The 13454-nt window shown below is 33.9% G+C and overlaps 1 protein-coding gene across 5 annotated transcripts; it reads right to left on the bottom strand.

Annotated features, from left to right (window-relative positions):
- Window positions 1-3543: 3543 nt before the first annotated feature.
- Window positions 3544-13454, bottom strand: LOC111794396 (uncharacterized). 5 transcript variants are annotated; one of them, XM_023676377.2, is made up of 14 exons: window positions 13308-13454; window positions 12311-12408; window positions 11597-11724; window positions 10882-11035; window positions 10668-10777; window positions 10264-10347; window positions 10123-10171; window positions 9924-10015; window positions 8771-8900; window positions 7790-7869; window positions 6040-7706; window positions 5499-5612; window positions 4658-5408; window positions 3544-4298 (listed from the first exon to the last, which is right to left on the bottom strand). In XM_023676377.2, exons 2-13 carry the CDS (start codon window positions 12401-12403, stop codon window positions 4843-4845), a joined length of 3267 nt encoding a protein of 1088 aa, XP_023532145.2. In that variant the 5' UTR covers window positions 12404-12408; window positions 13308-13454; the 3' UTR covers window positions 3544-4298; window positions 4658-4842. The 5 variants fall into 5 exon arrangements, with proteins under 5 accessions (XP_023532145.2, XP_023532144.2, XP_086979804.1 ...); XM_023676376.2 differs by having other exon boundaries at window positions 8771-8906; XM_087123679.1 differs by lacking the exon at window positions 3544-4298 and having other exon boundaries at window positions 5228-5408; window positions 5499-5662; window positions 8771-8906.

The raw sequence follows: 13454 nt of genomic DNA on the forward strand, positions 1-13454 counted from the left end.
ATTAATTATAATTTTGAGAAAAATACATTTTTAAAAAATGTCTGTTTCGCCCTTTTATCCTAATCTCATTGTACTGTCAAATCAATCATCTCTCTCTCTCTCTCTTTGCTGCAATTGTCATTTCCCACTCTCCCATTTACTTCATTATTACCTCACTTTAAACCTACCATTTTTGTTTTTATTTCTTACAATTAATAAAATATATTAATCAACTTTTTCCTTTATCTAAAAATATTTAACTTTAAAAAACTTTCTTTTTTTTTTTAATATCAAATTTTGAAACTAAAAAAAAAAATATTATAGCTTATGACTATTTTCAAATATAAATATAAGAAATTTTAACATTTTTATACTCTAAGTTATATGCGGTAAGTTGTTGTCTTTTGCTTACATTCTCATGTAACACCAATTTTAATTTCCCCAATCTTACTTTCAAAACTCTCATTCGAAATCTCTTTTCCCTCATTTTCTAAAACTTTCTTCTTGAACCGGAGTCAGAGGCTCGAGTATACGTCATTTGACTGTAGGCAACGCAAGAACATATAGACTTAACTCACTTGTCGCTGGAAAGTGAGTGTTGCATAATCACAAGTCTGCTGCCATCAAAGTGGGATCGTGATAAGTGGTATCAAATTTATTTTATTTAAGGAAATTCATGTCATTTTGAAAATTTATTGGTATTTTTTTTTTTTAGAGATGGTAATAGTTTTATCTATATATTAAACATACTTTTTCTTTTTTTTTTTTTTTTTAAAGAGAATCTTAAAGTTTTTTTTTTTTTTTTTTTTTTTTAACCATATTAATGTGATCGTTGAAAATTACAGAATATCTTTCTGTAAGCTGAGACTCTTTATTGACCCTAAAACACTTTTAATTTATGGAGATGAATCAACTTAGTTGACTAATAGACTATATCTTCTTCCCATTTGTAACCATTTAATTCTTTTATAAAAAATTAATTTCAAAATTAAGTATTAATTTAAAATAATTAAATTATTGGAACTAAATTGAATTATTTTATTTTAGTTTTCTCCCCTTGCATAATTATATTGGATGGTAAAGTGAATGCATCCTAAAAAGGGAAAAAAGTACTTTCGGTTCGAGAAATTTTCGTCCCAATACTGTGACATGACAACTCCAATTTTATTGATAAAACCGTGCCATGTCTACTCGTGTCCACTTGCTATTAGACAAAGCACTTCAATGCTCGATTACGTTTAAGGACATTCTTAACTTGACTTTGTGAAATGTTCGGCTGACTTTTTTCGTCAGCTATGTCTCTCTACACCTTGCTTTTCGTGTCAAAATTTATAACTCTAACTATCGAAGTTTTGTCGTATCCATTAACACCTTTTACAATCTTACCATGTATCAATATTTACCTGCTTTAATTGAAATTTGACTCGATTTTTTAGCATCAAAATTATTTAAACAAATATTACACGGTTACTATCGCTTTTAAATTAAAAGAAGCTTTGATTATCAATTAGAGAGACAAATTAAACTTTAGAGAAAGGTAGCTTTAAAGCTTTGTAAAAGAAATGGAAAAAAAAAGGACAAAACAAAAAGAAATTATATTTTGGAAATATATATTTTCAAAGATACAAAAAGGAATTTGTAAATAAAGAAAAGTTGTGAGAAAATATCTAAGATAGAAAAAATAGATTTTATTATTATTATTTTTTTTTTTTATTATTTATTTATTTTTATTTTTTTTTTTTTTTTTGCCTCTATCACATCAATCAATTAAGAATCAAATTTGTGAATTTTTTATTATTATTATTTTCAATGTATAAAATAAAAATATAATTTAAGAAAAAAACAAATGAGGCATATAAGATATGAATAAGAACATTTCCTTTTCTTTTATGAAGAATTGGATTCCAATGAAAGCTTAGGTATCCATTTATGGAAATTTTGTTTCGGAGGGTAAATTTTGGAAATATGTTTTTTTTTTTTTTTTTTTTTTTTTTACTTTTTAAAATATTAGGAAGAATATTCACTACTTACAAATTAAGATATTAGAAAAAAAATTCCCATTTCTTTTAAAATAAAATAAATAGAAATGAGAAATCCTTTTTGACTTGTTAATTAAATGTAAATTTACTCTAAATCCTTTGATTCAGAGAAAATTAAAAATTAGACTCCGTAATTTTAAAAATTAAAATATTTTTTATTTTTTTATGGTTTAATAAAATGTTCATAAATAGTAATTAATTTTATCAGAGGAACTAAATTTATAATTCACAGAAAAAATCAAAACAAATGGGGTTAGATGTTGAAATTTATAAATAAAAAGAAATTAAAATAGGGGTGGGAATGTAAATAAGAAATAAAGGAGGGGGTGGGACTGCAAAATTAGAAGGAAAAAGAAAGTGGGGCCCACAGTGGGACTATTTAAAATAATTTTGGTTACGTTTTTTTTTTTTTTTTTTTTTTGTCTACTATTAAGGTTTCAGAGGCCTTTATTTATTTATTTGTTTATTTATGTTATTTTTTACTTTTTTTTTTTTCTGTGCATTGAGGTTTGAAATCCTCAAACATTGCCCTTTTAAATAATACTCCCATGGAATGAAAACTCTTTTTTCATTTTCTCTCACATAATGATTTTGACGGCCATGATTAAATGGCCACAGCTGCCACACAACCACAGATCCTCCTATTAAGTGGGCCTTCGAGCACGTGGTGGGCCCAAGCCCATTTGGATGTTTCGGCCCTTCCCCCTATAGCCCATCAGTGGGTCCCTCCTAGAACCTGGTTTGTTTGCTTTGCCATGGGACAGGGTTAGGTTTAATACCACTTTGTGGGGTCTCCTTTATTTATTTATTATAAAAAAGTGTTTTTTAACTTTTTTTTTTATTATTATTTGTTTTGCGGAATATTAAATACATAGAATTTGACACCCCAATTGGCAATTGGGAGGGGAAGTTGTAAAGCATTTGTGGGACCCCCACCATCCTTGCCGTTGTTGTAATAAATGAAAAAAAAAAAAAAAAAAAAGAGAGGGTAAGATTGTAAATAAATTATAAATTATGAAATATTAATATCAAAGAAAAGGATGGGGGCTGTGAATAATTACTATTGCTATTGGTGGCCAAAGAAGTCCAAATCCAACCCTGATTGGGCTGTCTCTTTGTGAATGCCGAGTTCCAATCGCCTCATTTAAGGACACCATCCTCCCCCACTCTGTTACTGTTGCATACTATTTTCCTTTCCTTTTTCTATATATATATATATATATACAACGATACAACCCAACTCAACCAAATACACGAACACTTTCAATAACTTTCAATCGGTTGCCTACTACTTGTCACTAAATTGGACAACCCATTCTATCAATTACCATCAGTCAGATTTTTCAAAATTATTTATGACATTTTGAAGTCTACGTTGTTTTGATACAACAAGCCGCCATTTATTAAAATCTGTTGATGAAGGTGGTGTGATCCATTACCACGCCTTGCTCAATGCCATCACCTGATCCAACATTATTCAATTTCCACACTACGGATCAAAAGAACACACTTCGTCCATCCAACATACAGAGCAACCCCAAACTTCATTTAATCAAACATCTGGCAGCTCGAGTGAGAATATTGTTCAATTTCTCCCAAAAAGAAAGAAAACTATGGTAATACAAGTTTATAGGTAAGGTATTCATCCAGCATGCATACTGTGATACCAGAAAATTCATAAGATCTTGCTTTTGGTCGATACAACCATACGGGCACTTTTTAATACTTGGGTATTTGACTTACTTGGAAGGAAGTGGAGAAGTCAAAGGATTTGATCCACCCAATTAGTTGATTTGTAAAAGAGGCAAGTGTCGACGTTCTTCCCGGTGAAGTCAGCATGAAGTTTATGCTGCCACCGTGACGGGTCAACTTTAGCGGTAATGAACCAAGTTTCCACCTCATTGTAGTTGCACTGGTAATAACCCGAGGGAGGAATGATTATCACCTAATGAGGGCCAGGAACTCCAACGATCTATCTGATCCCAGAGGCAGGAAACTCCCGGTGTTTGAAGTATAATCTAATGAACTAAGTAAAAAACAGTTGTAAAAAAATCAAAGTACATTCGAATTGATTCACATATAGCCTTGTGAAGTTCAGGAACTCCAATCTCAACCTTAAACAGTAGATTCTTTCACTCTTTGCTGTTACCAAGGAACAAACTATTCAACAGCTGGAGGTAGGGTCCCCCTACCAGATTGACAGACATATACAACTTCCTGTCAAATAATAGTTGCCAATATACAACTTGCCGGGATACAAACGCGTGAGCGATATCACACCTACACAGACACGAATGGAACAAGTAGAACAAATCAGCAAGCAATCACAAAAAAATAGAGGAACGATTTCAAGGTTAGCTCCAATCAATCCATACGTTTCCATGTGCACGCAATAGTAACTACTAACTACAAGGCAATGAGAAGGTAAATAATAGCCTCTTCCAAAAATAGGGTTATCCAACCTACCAACATTCTTCAAGCCCAAACACAGGAGTTTGCCTAATTGGGTTGAGGGAGGGGGGGATTATAAGAAACGGGCAGAAGATTACAAAAGAAACAAATTTATTCAATTAAAAAAAGTTGTTTTAGGAAGGAAGAGTAACTAACAAAAGAAAAATATACTAACGATACACCCTTACCTGGAGGTAACGTGATCCAATTCCATCGGGGGCACAAATCTTCATCAGGAAGCCATAAGGCCGGACTATGAATCTCCCACGATATCATGGCTACACGTTCACGGACCTCACAAGGTTAATTTCCTAGTCCTTCGCTCAAACGCTGCCACCAATCTAGGCACTCACATCATTAAATTCACCAAATTTTACATCCCAAAGGTCCTGTTATATAGATCACTTGAGCTGGGCATGCGAAACTTTGAGTCTTCGTAACCAGCATAATATTTGTTATATCCAAGCCTATCATTTCTCAATATGTCTGCCACACTAATATTGGTTCCGCCTTGAACCTCATTCCAGCCTCCATCCCAGTGGCCATGTGACAGCCCATTTCTAGAATTTTGGAGGGACAGCTGTGCAAAATTAGATAGATTGTTAACCTGAGACTGGTCCGCTAACCTCGTAGAAATACCATAGGAATCCCCAAGATGAGAGAAACCATCTCGGACATCAGAATACCTCTGCTGGGGGTTCAGAGATCTTTGCATCAGTAACTGTAGACTCGCTTCATTATCGAAGGTACCTAATGAAGGAGAATATGGTGTCCTAATATCTAGACCAGTATTGTTAAGACCTATCTGACGCCTCCCTTTACCAACTGCCAAAATAGCCGGATCCATAAACTCAATATCACCAGTGCTAACATTATTTCCAGTTTGATTTTCATGATATGAATTTCTCAATAAGGAAGAAGCATCAAGAAGATGATTTCCTGAATCAAAAGGTGAAAATTTAACCCAGTGAACAAAAGGTACAAAAGAATTTAAATATAACTTTAATAAGCTAAGAAAAACACACAAACCAGAGAAGGAGTCAGAAACTTGATCCACTCTGTCATGGGAAGAGAAACCAGGAGGGGGCACCCGGCTTGGAACAGAGAAGCCAGGTGGAGCCGAAATTTGAGCTCTCGAAACGGCTGCAAAAGAGAGTCTGTGAGGAGGTTTCTATTCTGAACAGGTAAAACAGCTGGTTCCAAAAGGGAACTTCAGAGAGCATGTCAAATATGAGGGACAATACTTTAATTCTGATAGATAGATGAATGAATCAAAAGAAGCAAAATAAGACTTTTCGTTGAATGTAGAAGCATCTGTTTGAAGAAAAACAAATCAAAACAGGAGAAATTTGGTTCTGGTGATCTGAATCCCAGGAACGGGCACAAAGAAGATATTTCCATACCGACACACTACCCATTAACATGCAAGAACAATGCAAAGAAAAAATATATAAAGACAATGGAAAATTAAGACAATATGAAAACAATCTGACAAACACTACCATTAAATAAGAAAGCTCAAAAAAAATGCCAAAATATCTGAAAACTGATCTAAAATATGAACACTCACCAGAGAGCTTATTTGAGGAATTAATAGAGTGGCTGCTTGAATGGTTTACTGATCCATCATAATTGTTAGAATAGAAGCCACCACTATTATGAAACTTGTCCAAATGCACATTTCCATTTTCAGAGAAATCATGCCTCAAAGACTGATTCCTTTGCATCTGTCCAATTATATCAACAGAAGGTTGTATCCTGAAATCTTGTCCTTTAGAATCTTCCTGCCTGGCAAAGGAGAACCTGGACTGATTGTTGTTTTGCACCTTCCTAGAACTTGGAGACTGTTTGTCAGTTTCACCCAGAAGCTTGGCCAAATTCTGGGATGTTAATGTGTTATCCCACATGTTGAAGTCCATTGATAGTATATTTGAGATTATGTTATTTTCACCATTATCTACAAAACTATTGCTATTGGCATTCACTATGTCACCAGACAACCATCCCGTGTGCCTCCCTCTGCCTTCATTGTGGAGTAAAAATGAATTTCCATGAGGCATATCAGTAGCAGCAGAAGACCTGATCACATTCTCCATGTTGCTATTGATAGCTGTTGAAATGTTAGATGCACGGAAATGTGAATTATCATTGAGTTGGTTTTCGACAAAATGTGTACCGGCATTTAAATTAGTAGTGTCATTGGCCACTATATGTCTTAAAGTCTGCAAAGACTGCCCAGAAGTATTGACTCCATTCTCAAGGTGACTGCTAAATGCAGGAGGGGTGCTAGATGACTGTAGAGATGAATTATTGTTGAACTGTTTATCAACAAGCGACAAATCAGATGCCAAACTGGTTCCTGCCCCGTTGACAGCATCTGACCACAATGAATGAGAGGTAGAGCCATTCAGAGTATGAAATGTAGAAGCCCAGCCAGGCAGCCGAGTTGAAGGGCTCAAGATCTCTGGATCCTTGAGCCTCTGACTATTAAAAGATATCACATCCTCTTCCAATTCAGTTGCATTTACCACCTCTCTCTGTAAATCTGATCTCCAATCACATTCTTCTCTTGAAAAAGACATGTCCTTAACCAAATCATCGCCTTTCCGAGCAGTAGAAGTTAGAGGTGCTACTCTAGACTGCCCAGAAAATTGCTCTTGTAAGCTATGGTGATCCGTGGAAGCTTTAATCAAATCATGATCAGAGACTAAAGAATTTGGCCTTAGACCAGATTGATCATCTCTATTATCCCTATCGATGATAACTGTTGAGCTCAGATTTTGTATTAGCCCATCAGAAGTATCTCCTGCTTCAGGACAAGAACTGCAAGAATCCTCCGTATGGTGAGTATTAGTCAAAATGATCGGTGACAAAGCCGTTGCATTCTGACTCTCCTTGGTGGCTGGAATACCAGCCCCTGGATAACTCAAAGATACAGAAGTAGGCATCTCCTCAGGGGAATCATGTCTGTCTGTTGAAAAAGGTTGACAATCCATGCTAATAAGAGGTTTCAAAGATTTTAAGGATTCTTGGTGACCTTTGGCATTATTAGAAGTGCGACTCTCATTAAATGCAGGTCTCTTTGCTGCTTCACTATGTAATGTAGGAGCCGAAGAAATACCTGCAACTGAAGGGGAAGATGATAATATGCTATTAGCAGCATCGGACCGTTTGGAAGGCCCATTTGAACTTGGTAAACTTGTAGCAGGTGCTTGGAAATTTGAGCCTCGGGTTCCCCTGACAGAAATAACATGTGTTTTGTGACCTCTTAAATAAAGTTGAGAACTTTAAAACGTGTGCAAACATAAACATCCATGTACCATGACGCAGCTGCCGGTAGAGCAATTGACTTATCTGAGCTTTCATTTGGAGAAGAACCTCTAATGGTGCTACCAGTATTCTGGTTAAAAAAATTATTCAAGCATATAAACATAAAAACCTTAACTCTTTTGGATACAAAACTTTCTATAGATAACATGTGTGAACCAATTTGTGATAAATAGAAAGAGAAGTGTATGAAAAGAAAGATAACCTATGTCACAAAAGTTTCTAAAATTATTCCTGACAGTCAAGATTACTTATATTATCAAAATGATACGTAATAGACTGTAACCCCAAGAATGTATTACTTGTATTATCAAAATAATACGTAATAGACTGTGACCCCAAGAATGTTCTTCGGATTAAAAAGTTTAACCAAGTTTAACTACATTCCCCGTCCCTCTCCTACTTAATATAAATATATTTTTAACATATATATATATATATATGCTTCTGGGCAATATTAAAAAATAAATTAGTTACTTTTCAGACTCTAATTGTAATATTTAAACTAATGACTATGTTGTAATAATATTTAAAGTTTGAATTTTTAGAAATTTTGTTGGTAGTACATTATATATATGTGTGTGTGTGTGTGTGTGTGTTTGCTTATGAAATATATCTATTTATTATGATTTTTTCTACAATTTTTTAATAAAGATTATATTGTTAAATGAAAACTTAAAAATAATTATTTTTTAAAAAGAATAATAAATGGAAAAGATTACCCACGGGAACCCTGTCCCCACAAAAATGAATGGGGAATTTCACGGGGAAGGGGACAGGGAAGCGTCTCCGCCCCCCGTGGAAATCTCTACTAATACATTGATAGTTAACACAAAAACGTTAATCTTCAAACAAATGTTATGAGGTTTAACATAACCAAATATCAAACTAATAGAACAAATTATTGCTGTATACCATATATATGAAAGAAACATCAACAGTTCCTTTAGCAATACAAGTTTAGGATGTCTTACACTTGAAGTGTTTTTAACAGTGGGTTTCCCATTTGAAGAATTGCTATTGCAGTAATCATCCAAAGCTGGAGGCAAGACATTCCCAGAACGCCGTTGCATACTGTTTGAGGCACCAGTAATTTGTTGCACCCTACTCCTTTAATACAACTACATAAGTTAATTAATCATCCAACCAAAACATAAAGTCTCCAAGAAGGCAAATAGCAAGAGTCATCCAAACATAACAATAAACAATGATAACAGTAACAAAACAATCATGGTAATAGTATTACTTGTCTGATCATGAAATGGATTTTATCCCCTTTTATTAGTGTGGTTCATTAGAATCAAGTGTTCTTTTAGATTTGGATTGGGGAAAGCTGATCACTTGCATAATCATGCAATGGAGGCTTCATTTTCCATAATCTCCCCCCTCTTAGTGTGTACTTAGGCTAACACTGAAGGGGAGGCTGCATTCTTCCCCTTGTTTGCAAGAAGCATTGTGCTAAAATTGCTATTAAGGTTTGATGTTTGTTGGAATTCCCCCAAGGATGTCTTCTCTTTTACAAGTTCCAATATTCTTTTGTAGAAGGGAACATAAGAACCATTTTTTTTTTTTTTTCTGAAACGCAAAAGTATCAGCTAGTTGACGGGATATGTCATAAAACATAAAATAATTTTAAAAGATTATAAATGTAGAACATTGGACAATCTCTGCAAATTTAGCATAATGAGAGAATCGAGGGAAATAATTACAGGCAGATATATATGGATATCTATTGCGTTTGTAGTCCAAACTAGATTGTGGTAGAGATAGGGATTTGTATTACATCCATAGCCTATTTCTTAAGAGATGATGGATAACTTTATTTGGTTCGACAACAGAAGTAGAAAATTTCATCTACTTATAGAAAAAGGTAAAGAGCTGAGAAATAAATTCAGAGCAAACAATTGCTAGCTATGTCATTCCACACTTCGTTGTAGTCAAACATCATATATCTTTCGACAAGCCTCTCTGATAACTCATGGTCAAACATCAATTAGCATTTTGAACTAAAAAATAACTAATTAATTAATTAATTAATTGAACAATGAATCTTAATCTAAAGAAAAAAAAAATTAGAGAAATCCCAAAAGCACAACAGAAATTTTAAATACAAAATGATTATCACACCTTGTGTATTCTGAAATGATTTCATCTTTCGAGAAACTATCTTCTTGAGAACTAACCTCGTGTAAATACAAACAATCAGGGTTGGAGCAAGGCTGAAAAATTAGTTGATAACATTATGATCCAAAGCAAATGTAAAAGTTATAAAATTTTCAATTAGAATAACTATAAAAACAAGAGAAGAAAATTATAAAATTCATACCACATTTCTCAACCAAGCATGGCAATACTTTGTCGTTCCAAAGCATGCCCTAAAATTGAGGCACCCAGAGATAGCAAATTACAAAGTTTTCACCAATCCATTAGTTGGAATATTCAAAATGTGCTCTATTTATACACTCACCTTAAAGGCTTACCCTCCAAGACAAACTGATGTACATTTTGGATACATCGAACAGCTTCCTCCTCTTTTGAGTATGTAATATATCTAACCCAAAAAAATTACAAGAAATAAATATTTTTTTCATTTGAGAAAAACACAACAAATAAATAAATATTTTTGTATGCATATAGCATACAAAATTCTAGTAAATCATGGAATAAGAAATATTTCAATGCCCCAAATTCAAACTAAACAAATCAGCCTTCATGTACAAACCAGATGCCCAGAAACAAAATGTTCCAAAGGGCAGCTTGAAATGCAATGAGTTATCTGAAAGTTAAATAACCTATGTAAATAAATAAAACAATTTATTTTCAGAAAAAAATAATGTAAGATTCGCATTCTATAAAAACATTTGAACTTACACACTACACGTATTATTTGGAAATTGTTGAATGACTCCAGTTGTTGTACGGGACATGGACACTTTTAGAACTTTCCCATACTGACCAAAGTATTCTCTACGCTGAAGAAGCTGCACAAGGGATGATAAGAGGGCATCCATTAACCCATCAGAACGAAAAGTAAACAAATCTATTTAAGAACCAATAGTTTCAGAAACAGAGAAGCATAACATACATCTTCATCTGCCAGGTTAAGAGGCAACCCAACAATATATACAAGATTCCGTTGTATCACACGTACACTACTAAGTTGTTTCCGTCCTTCAGATGATTTGGTTTTTGCTTTTTGTGACTTAAACTTTTTTTCCACGCTGATTTCAGCAACCAATCTGCTAATAACAATTATCAAGGACAGATTTATCTAAAAAAATGCAAATGGAAGAATTATGAATAAGGTAGCAATAACAAAGTAATGCAAAATGTTTATGCCTAGTCGTACCATCAAACAACTCCATCACTTAGCAATGGGATTTAACACTCTTAACACTCGTCATTAAAAGAGAAACGAGACAAGAACAAAGACCAAATATTAAGCTAACATAAATCTAATCCCAAATTAATCTTACATTACAGGAAAATAAATTTAAAATAATATTAGTAATAGACACCCCATTTTGATTTAATAGCAAAGAAGAATAATTACAAAACTCTATCAAACAGTTGCCGACCACTATATACCCAAACACTAGTCAGACACTAATGCAGTGCTGATTAATTGTTTTTTTCTGAAAAAAAAAAAAAAAAAAAAAAAAAAAAAAAAAAAAAAAAAAAAAAAAAAGACTTGATCCATAATCTGCGACCTCAGAAGAGGAAAAAACTAGATAAGGAATTTCCCAAAGCACAGGGATTTGTAAGAAGCCCCTAGTTAATAAAAGCAGATAGAAAATGACCTTTCACAACTTGATGCTGTGCCTACAATTTTGTCCTTGTCATATACAGAACGACATGCAGGACATCGACCCTCGGTGTCATCCTTCTCAGCCATGTCCATAATATGATGCCAGCACCAAACACAGATCTGAAAGTGGTGTAGCCATAAATTTAAGATTCTATTCTACTCTTAAATTGAAAAGATGGAGATATATCCATAATAAACTACTGGAAGCTAGAGTAATATACATAAAACTTGTGGAAAATTAAAATATAATATGAAAGTTCCCTAATTCTCAAAAAAATAAGAGCTAACTCAACATCTAAAGTGGGAAGCATAAGTCTTCCATGAAAGGAATTCAGAAAAGATGCACACACTTCTCCAAAAGGTTGTTTTTCTGATAGACGTTTGTCTAAACTTAATAGCAGTGTCAAAACATCAATAAACATTGCTATAAGTCAGACTAAAACTAAAATATGAAACCCAGAAAAAACAGAAGTCCGCAAAAAGAAGTAGGATCAAATAAATAAATCGTCATTTTTCCATAATATATCATAGTGTCGTTTTCTTTTGATTTCATGAGAAAGCTACTAACTAACAACACTCGGCTAAACCTTATTATCACGCCATAATCTAATCCCAAATATAATATATTTTCTATAGAACTTGTAAAAATACAAAGAGATCACATCTCTTCAAATGCTGATCTACATTTACGGTATAGGTTCCAGACCTCATATCCACATTTGCATGCCTTCAATTGCTGATCAGTTAGATCCATCTCTTCCGCACAGAGGGGGCAAGTCTTTTCTCCTCCGTCACTCATGGTTGCTATGAACAAAATAAAGCAAATATAATTATGAAAGCAAAAGCTGAAAGGCTACCAGCGAATGGAACAAAAGCCTACTAAGTGCATATACAAATTAGGGGGAAAGCAGTCTAACTCATTCTGATGTCTAATTATACACAGGACACTACTTTCAATAATTTTCCCAGGAAACTAGAGGATGCTATCAATCTTCACCGTATCTAAGAGTCAGTTCTGTGTAGTAAAAAATACTTTTTATTTCACATTTTGTTATTTATATCAATAATTATCATGTGACAAGAACAAGAGAACCATACAGGCGAAAGTGCTGCCAGCGCTCGCTGACATTTAATTAGACATGCTATCATGTTCCTACACAATACTCATGGCCACACCCTACATCTAATGCCCACACTTCCATCAATAACCGCGAAATTTTTTTTACACAGATAAAATAAACCCCAAAACCGTCTATTAACTGAAACGAGCACAATAGAAGGATGAAACCTTATGTCAATCGATTGTGCTAGAGCTAAAAGACAATTTTCAACGAAGAGCACACGAAAACTGTAAATACCAGAATTCTAGATCGAACAATTTTCAAAATAAAAACATAACCAAAAATTATCGAAGACACGGCAAGTACTCGCGAAGAACAAAAAAATTGAATCGGAGACCTAATTAAATTCATTAACATGCAACAAACCGAAAATCGAAACGCATATACATATCGATGTGAATCAAATAAGACAAGTCGCCGAAAATTAGATGAAAACCAAAAGAAATAGCTGTTGAAATTGCAGAATGAAACGATGAATAAAATTAGGGATCTTGAAGATTGAAAACACAAAAATAAAGATTGAACAAAAGAGAAAGATCAGATTGCAGAATTATGGCTTCAAATTAGAGCTAGCCGTCATACAGAGATCGATATTAGGCAGGCAATGAATCTGTGAGGTTGAGATCGTCCGAGAAGCGCACGATAACGAAGACGCAAAACAGAGAAGAACAATAGGATGACCGAGGGAGAGAGAAACTATTGTTTATGGATGGCTTTTTAGGCCGCTGT

This window comes from Cucurbita pepo, chromosome 5 (assembly GCF_057944985.1).
Source record: "Cucurbita pepo subsp. pepo isolate OVF chromosome 5, ASM5794498v1, whole genome shotgun sequence".
Lineage (NCBI taxonomy): Eukaryota > Viridiplantae > Streptophyta > Magnoliopsida > Cucurbitales > Cucurbitaceae > Cucurbita > Cucurbita pepo.

Bases quoted from the DNA above. Each gene is read 5' to 3' on its own strand.
- LOC111794396 (XM_023676376.2), bottom strand. From the start codon at position 12,403: ATGAGTGACGGAGGAGAAAAGACTTGCCCCCTCTGTGCGGAAGAGATG. The intron at 11,036-11,596 runs GTCATTTTCTAT...TGTTATTAGCAG, and splicing joins ACAGCATCAAGTTGTGAAAG to ATTGGTTGCTGAAATCAGCG. The intron at 10,016-10,122 runs GTATGAATTTTA...CTAATTTTTCAG, and splicing joins ATGCTTGGTTGAGAAATGTG to CCTTGCTCCAACCCTGATTG.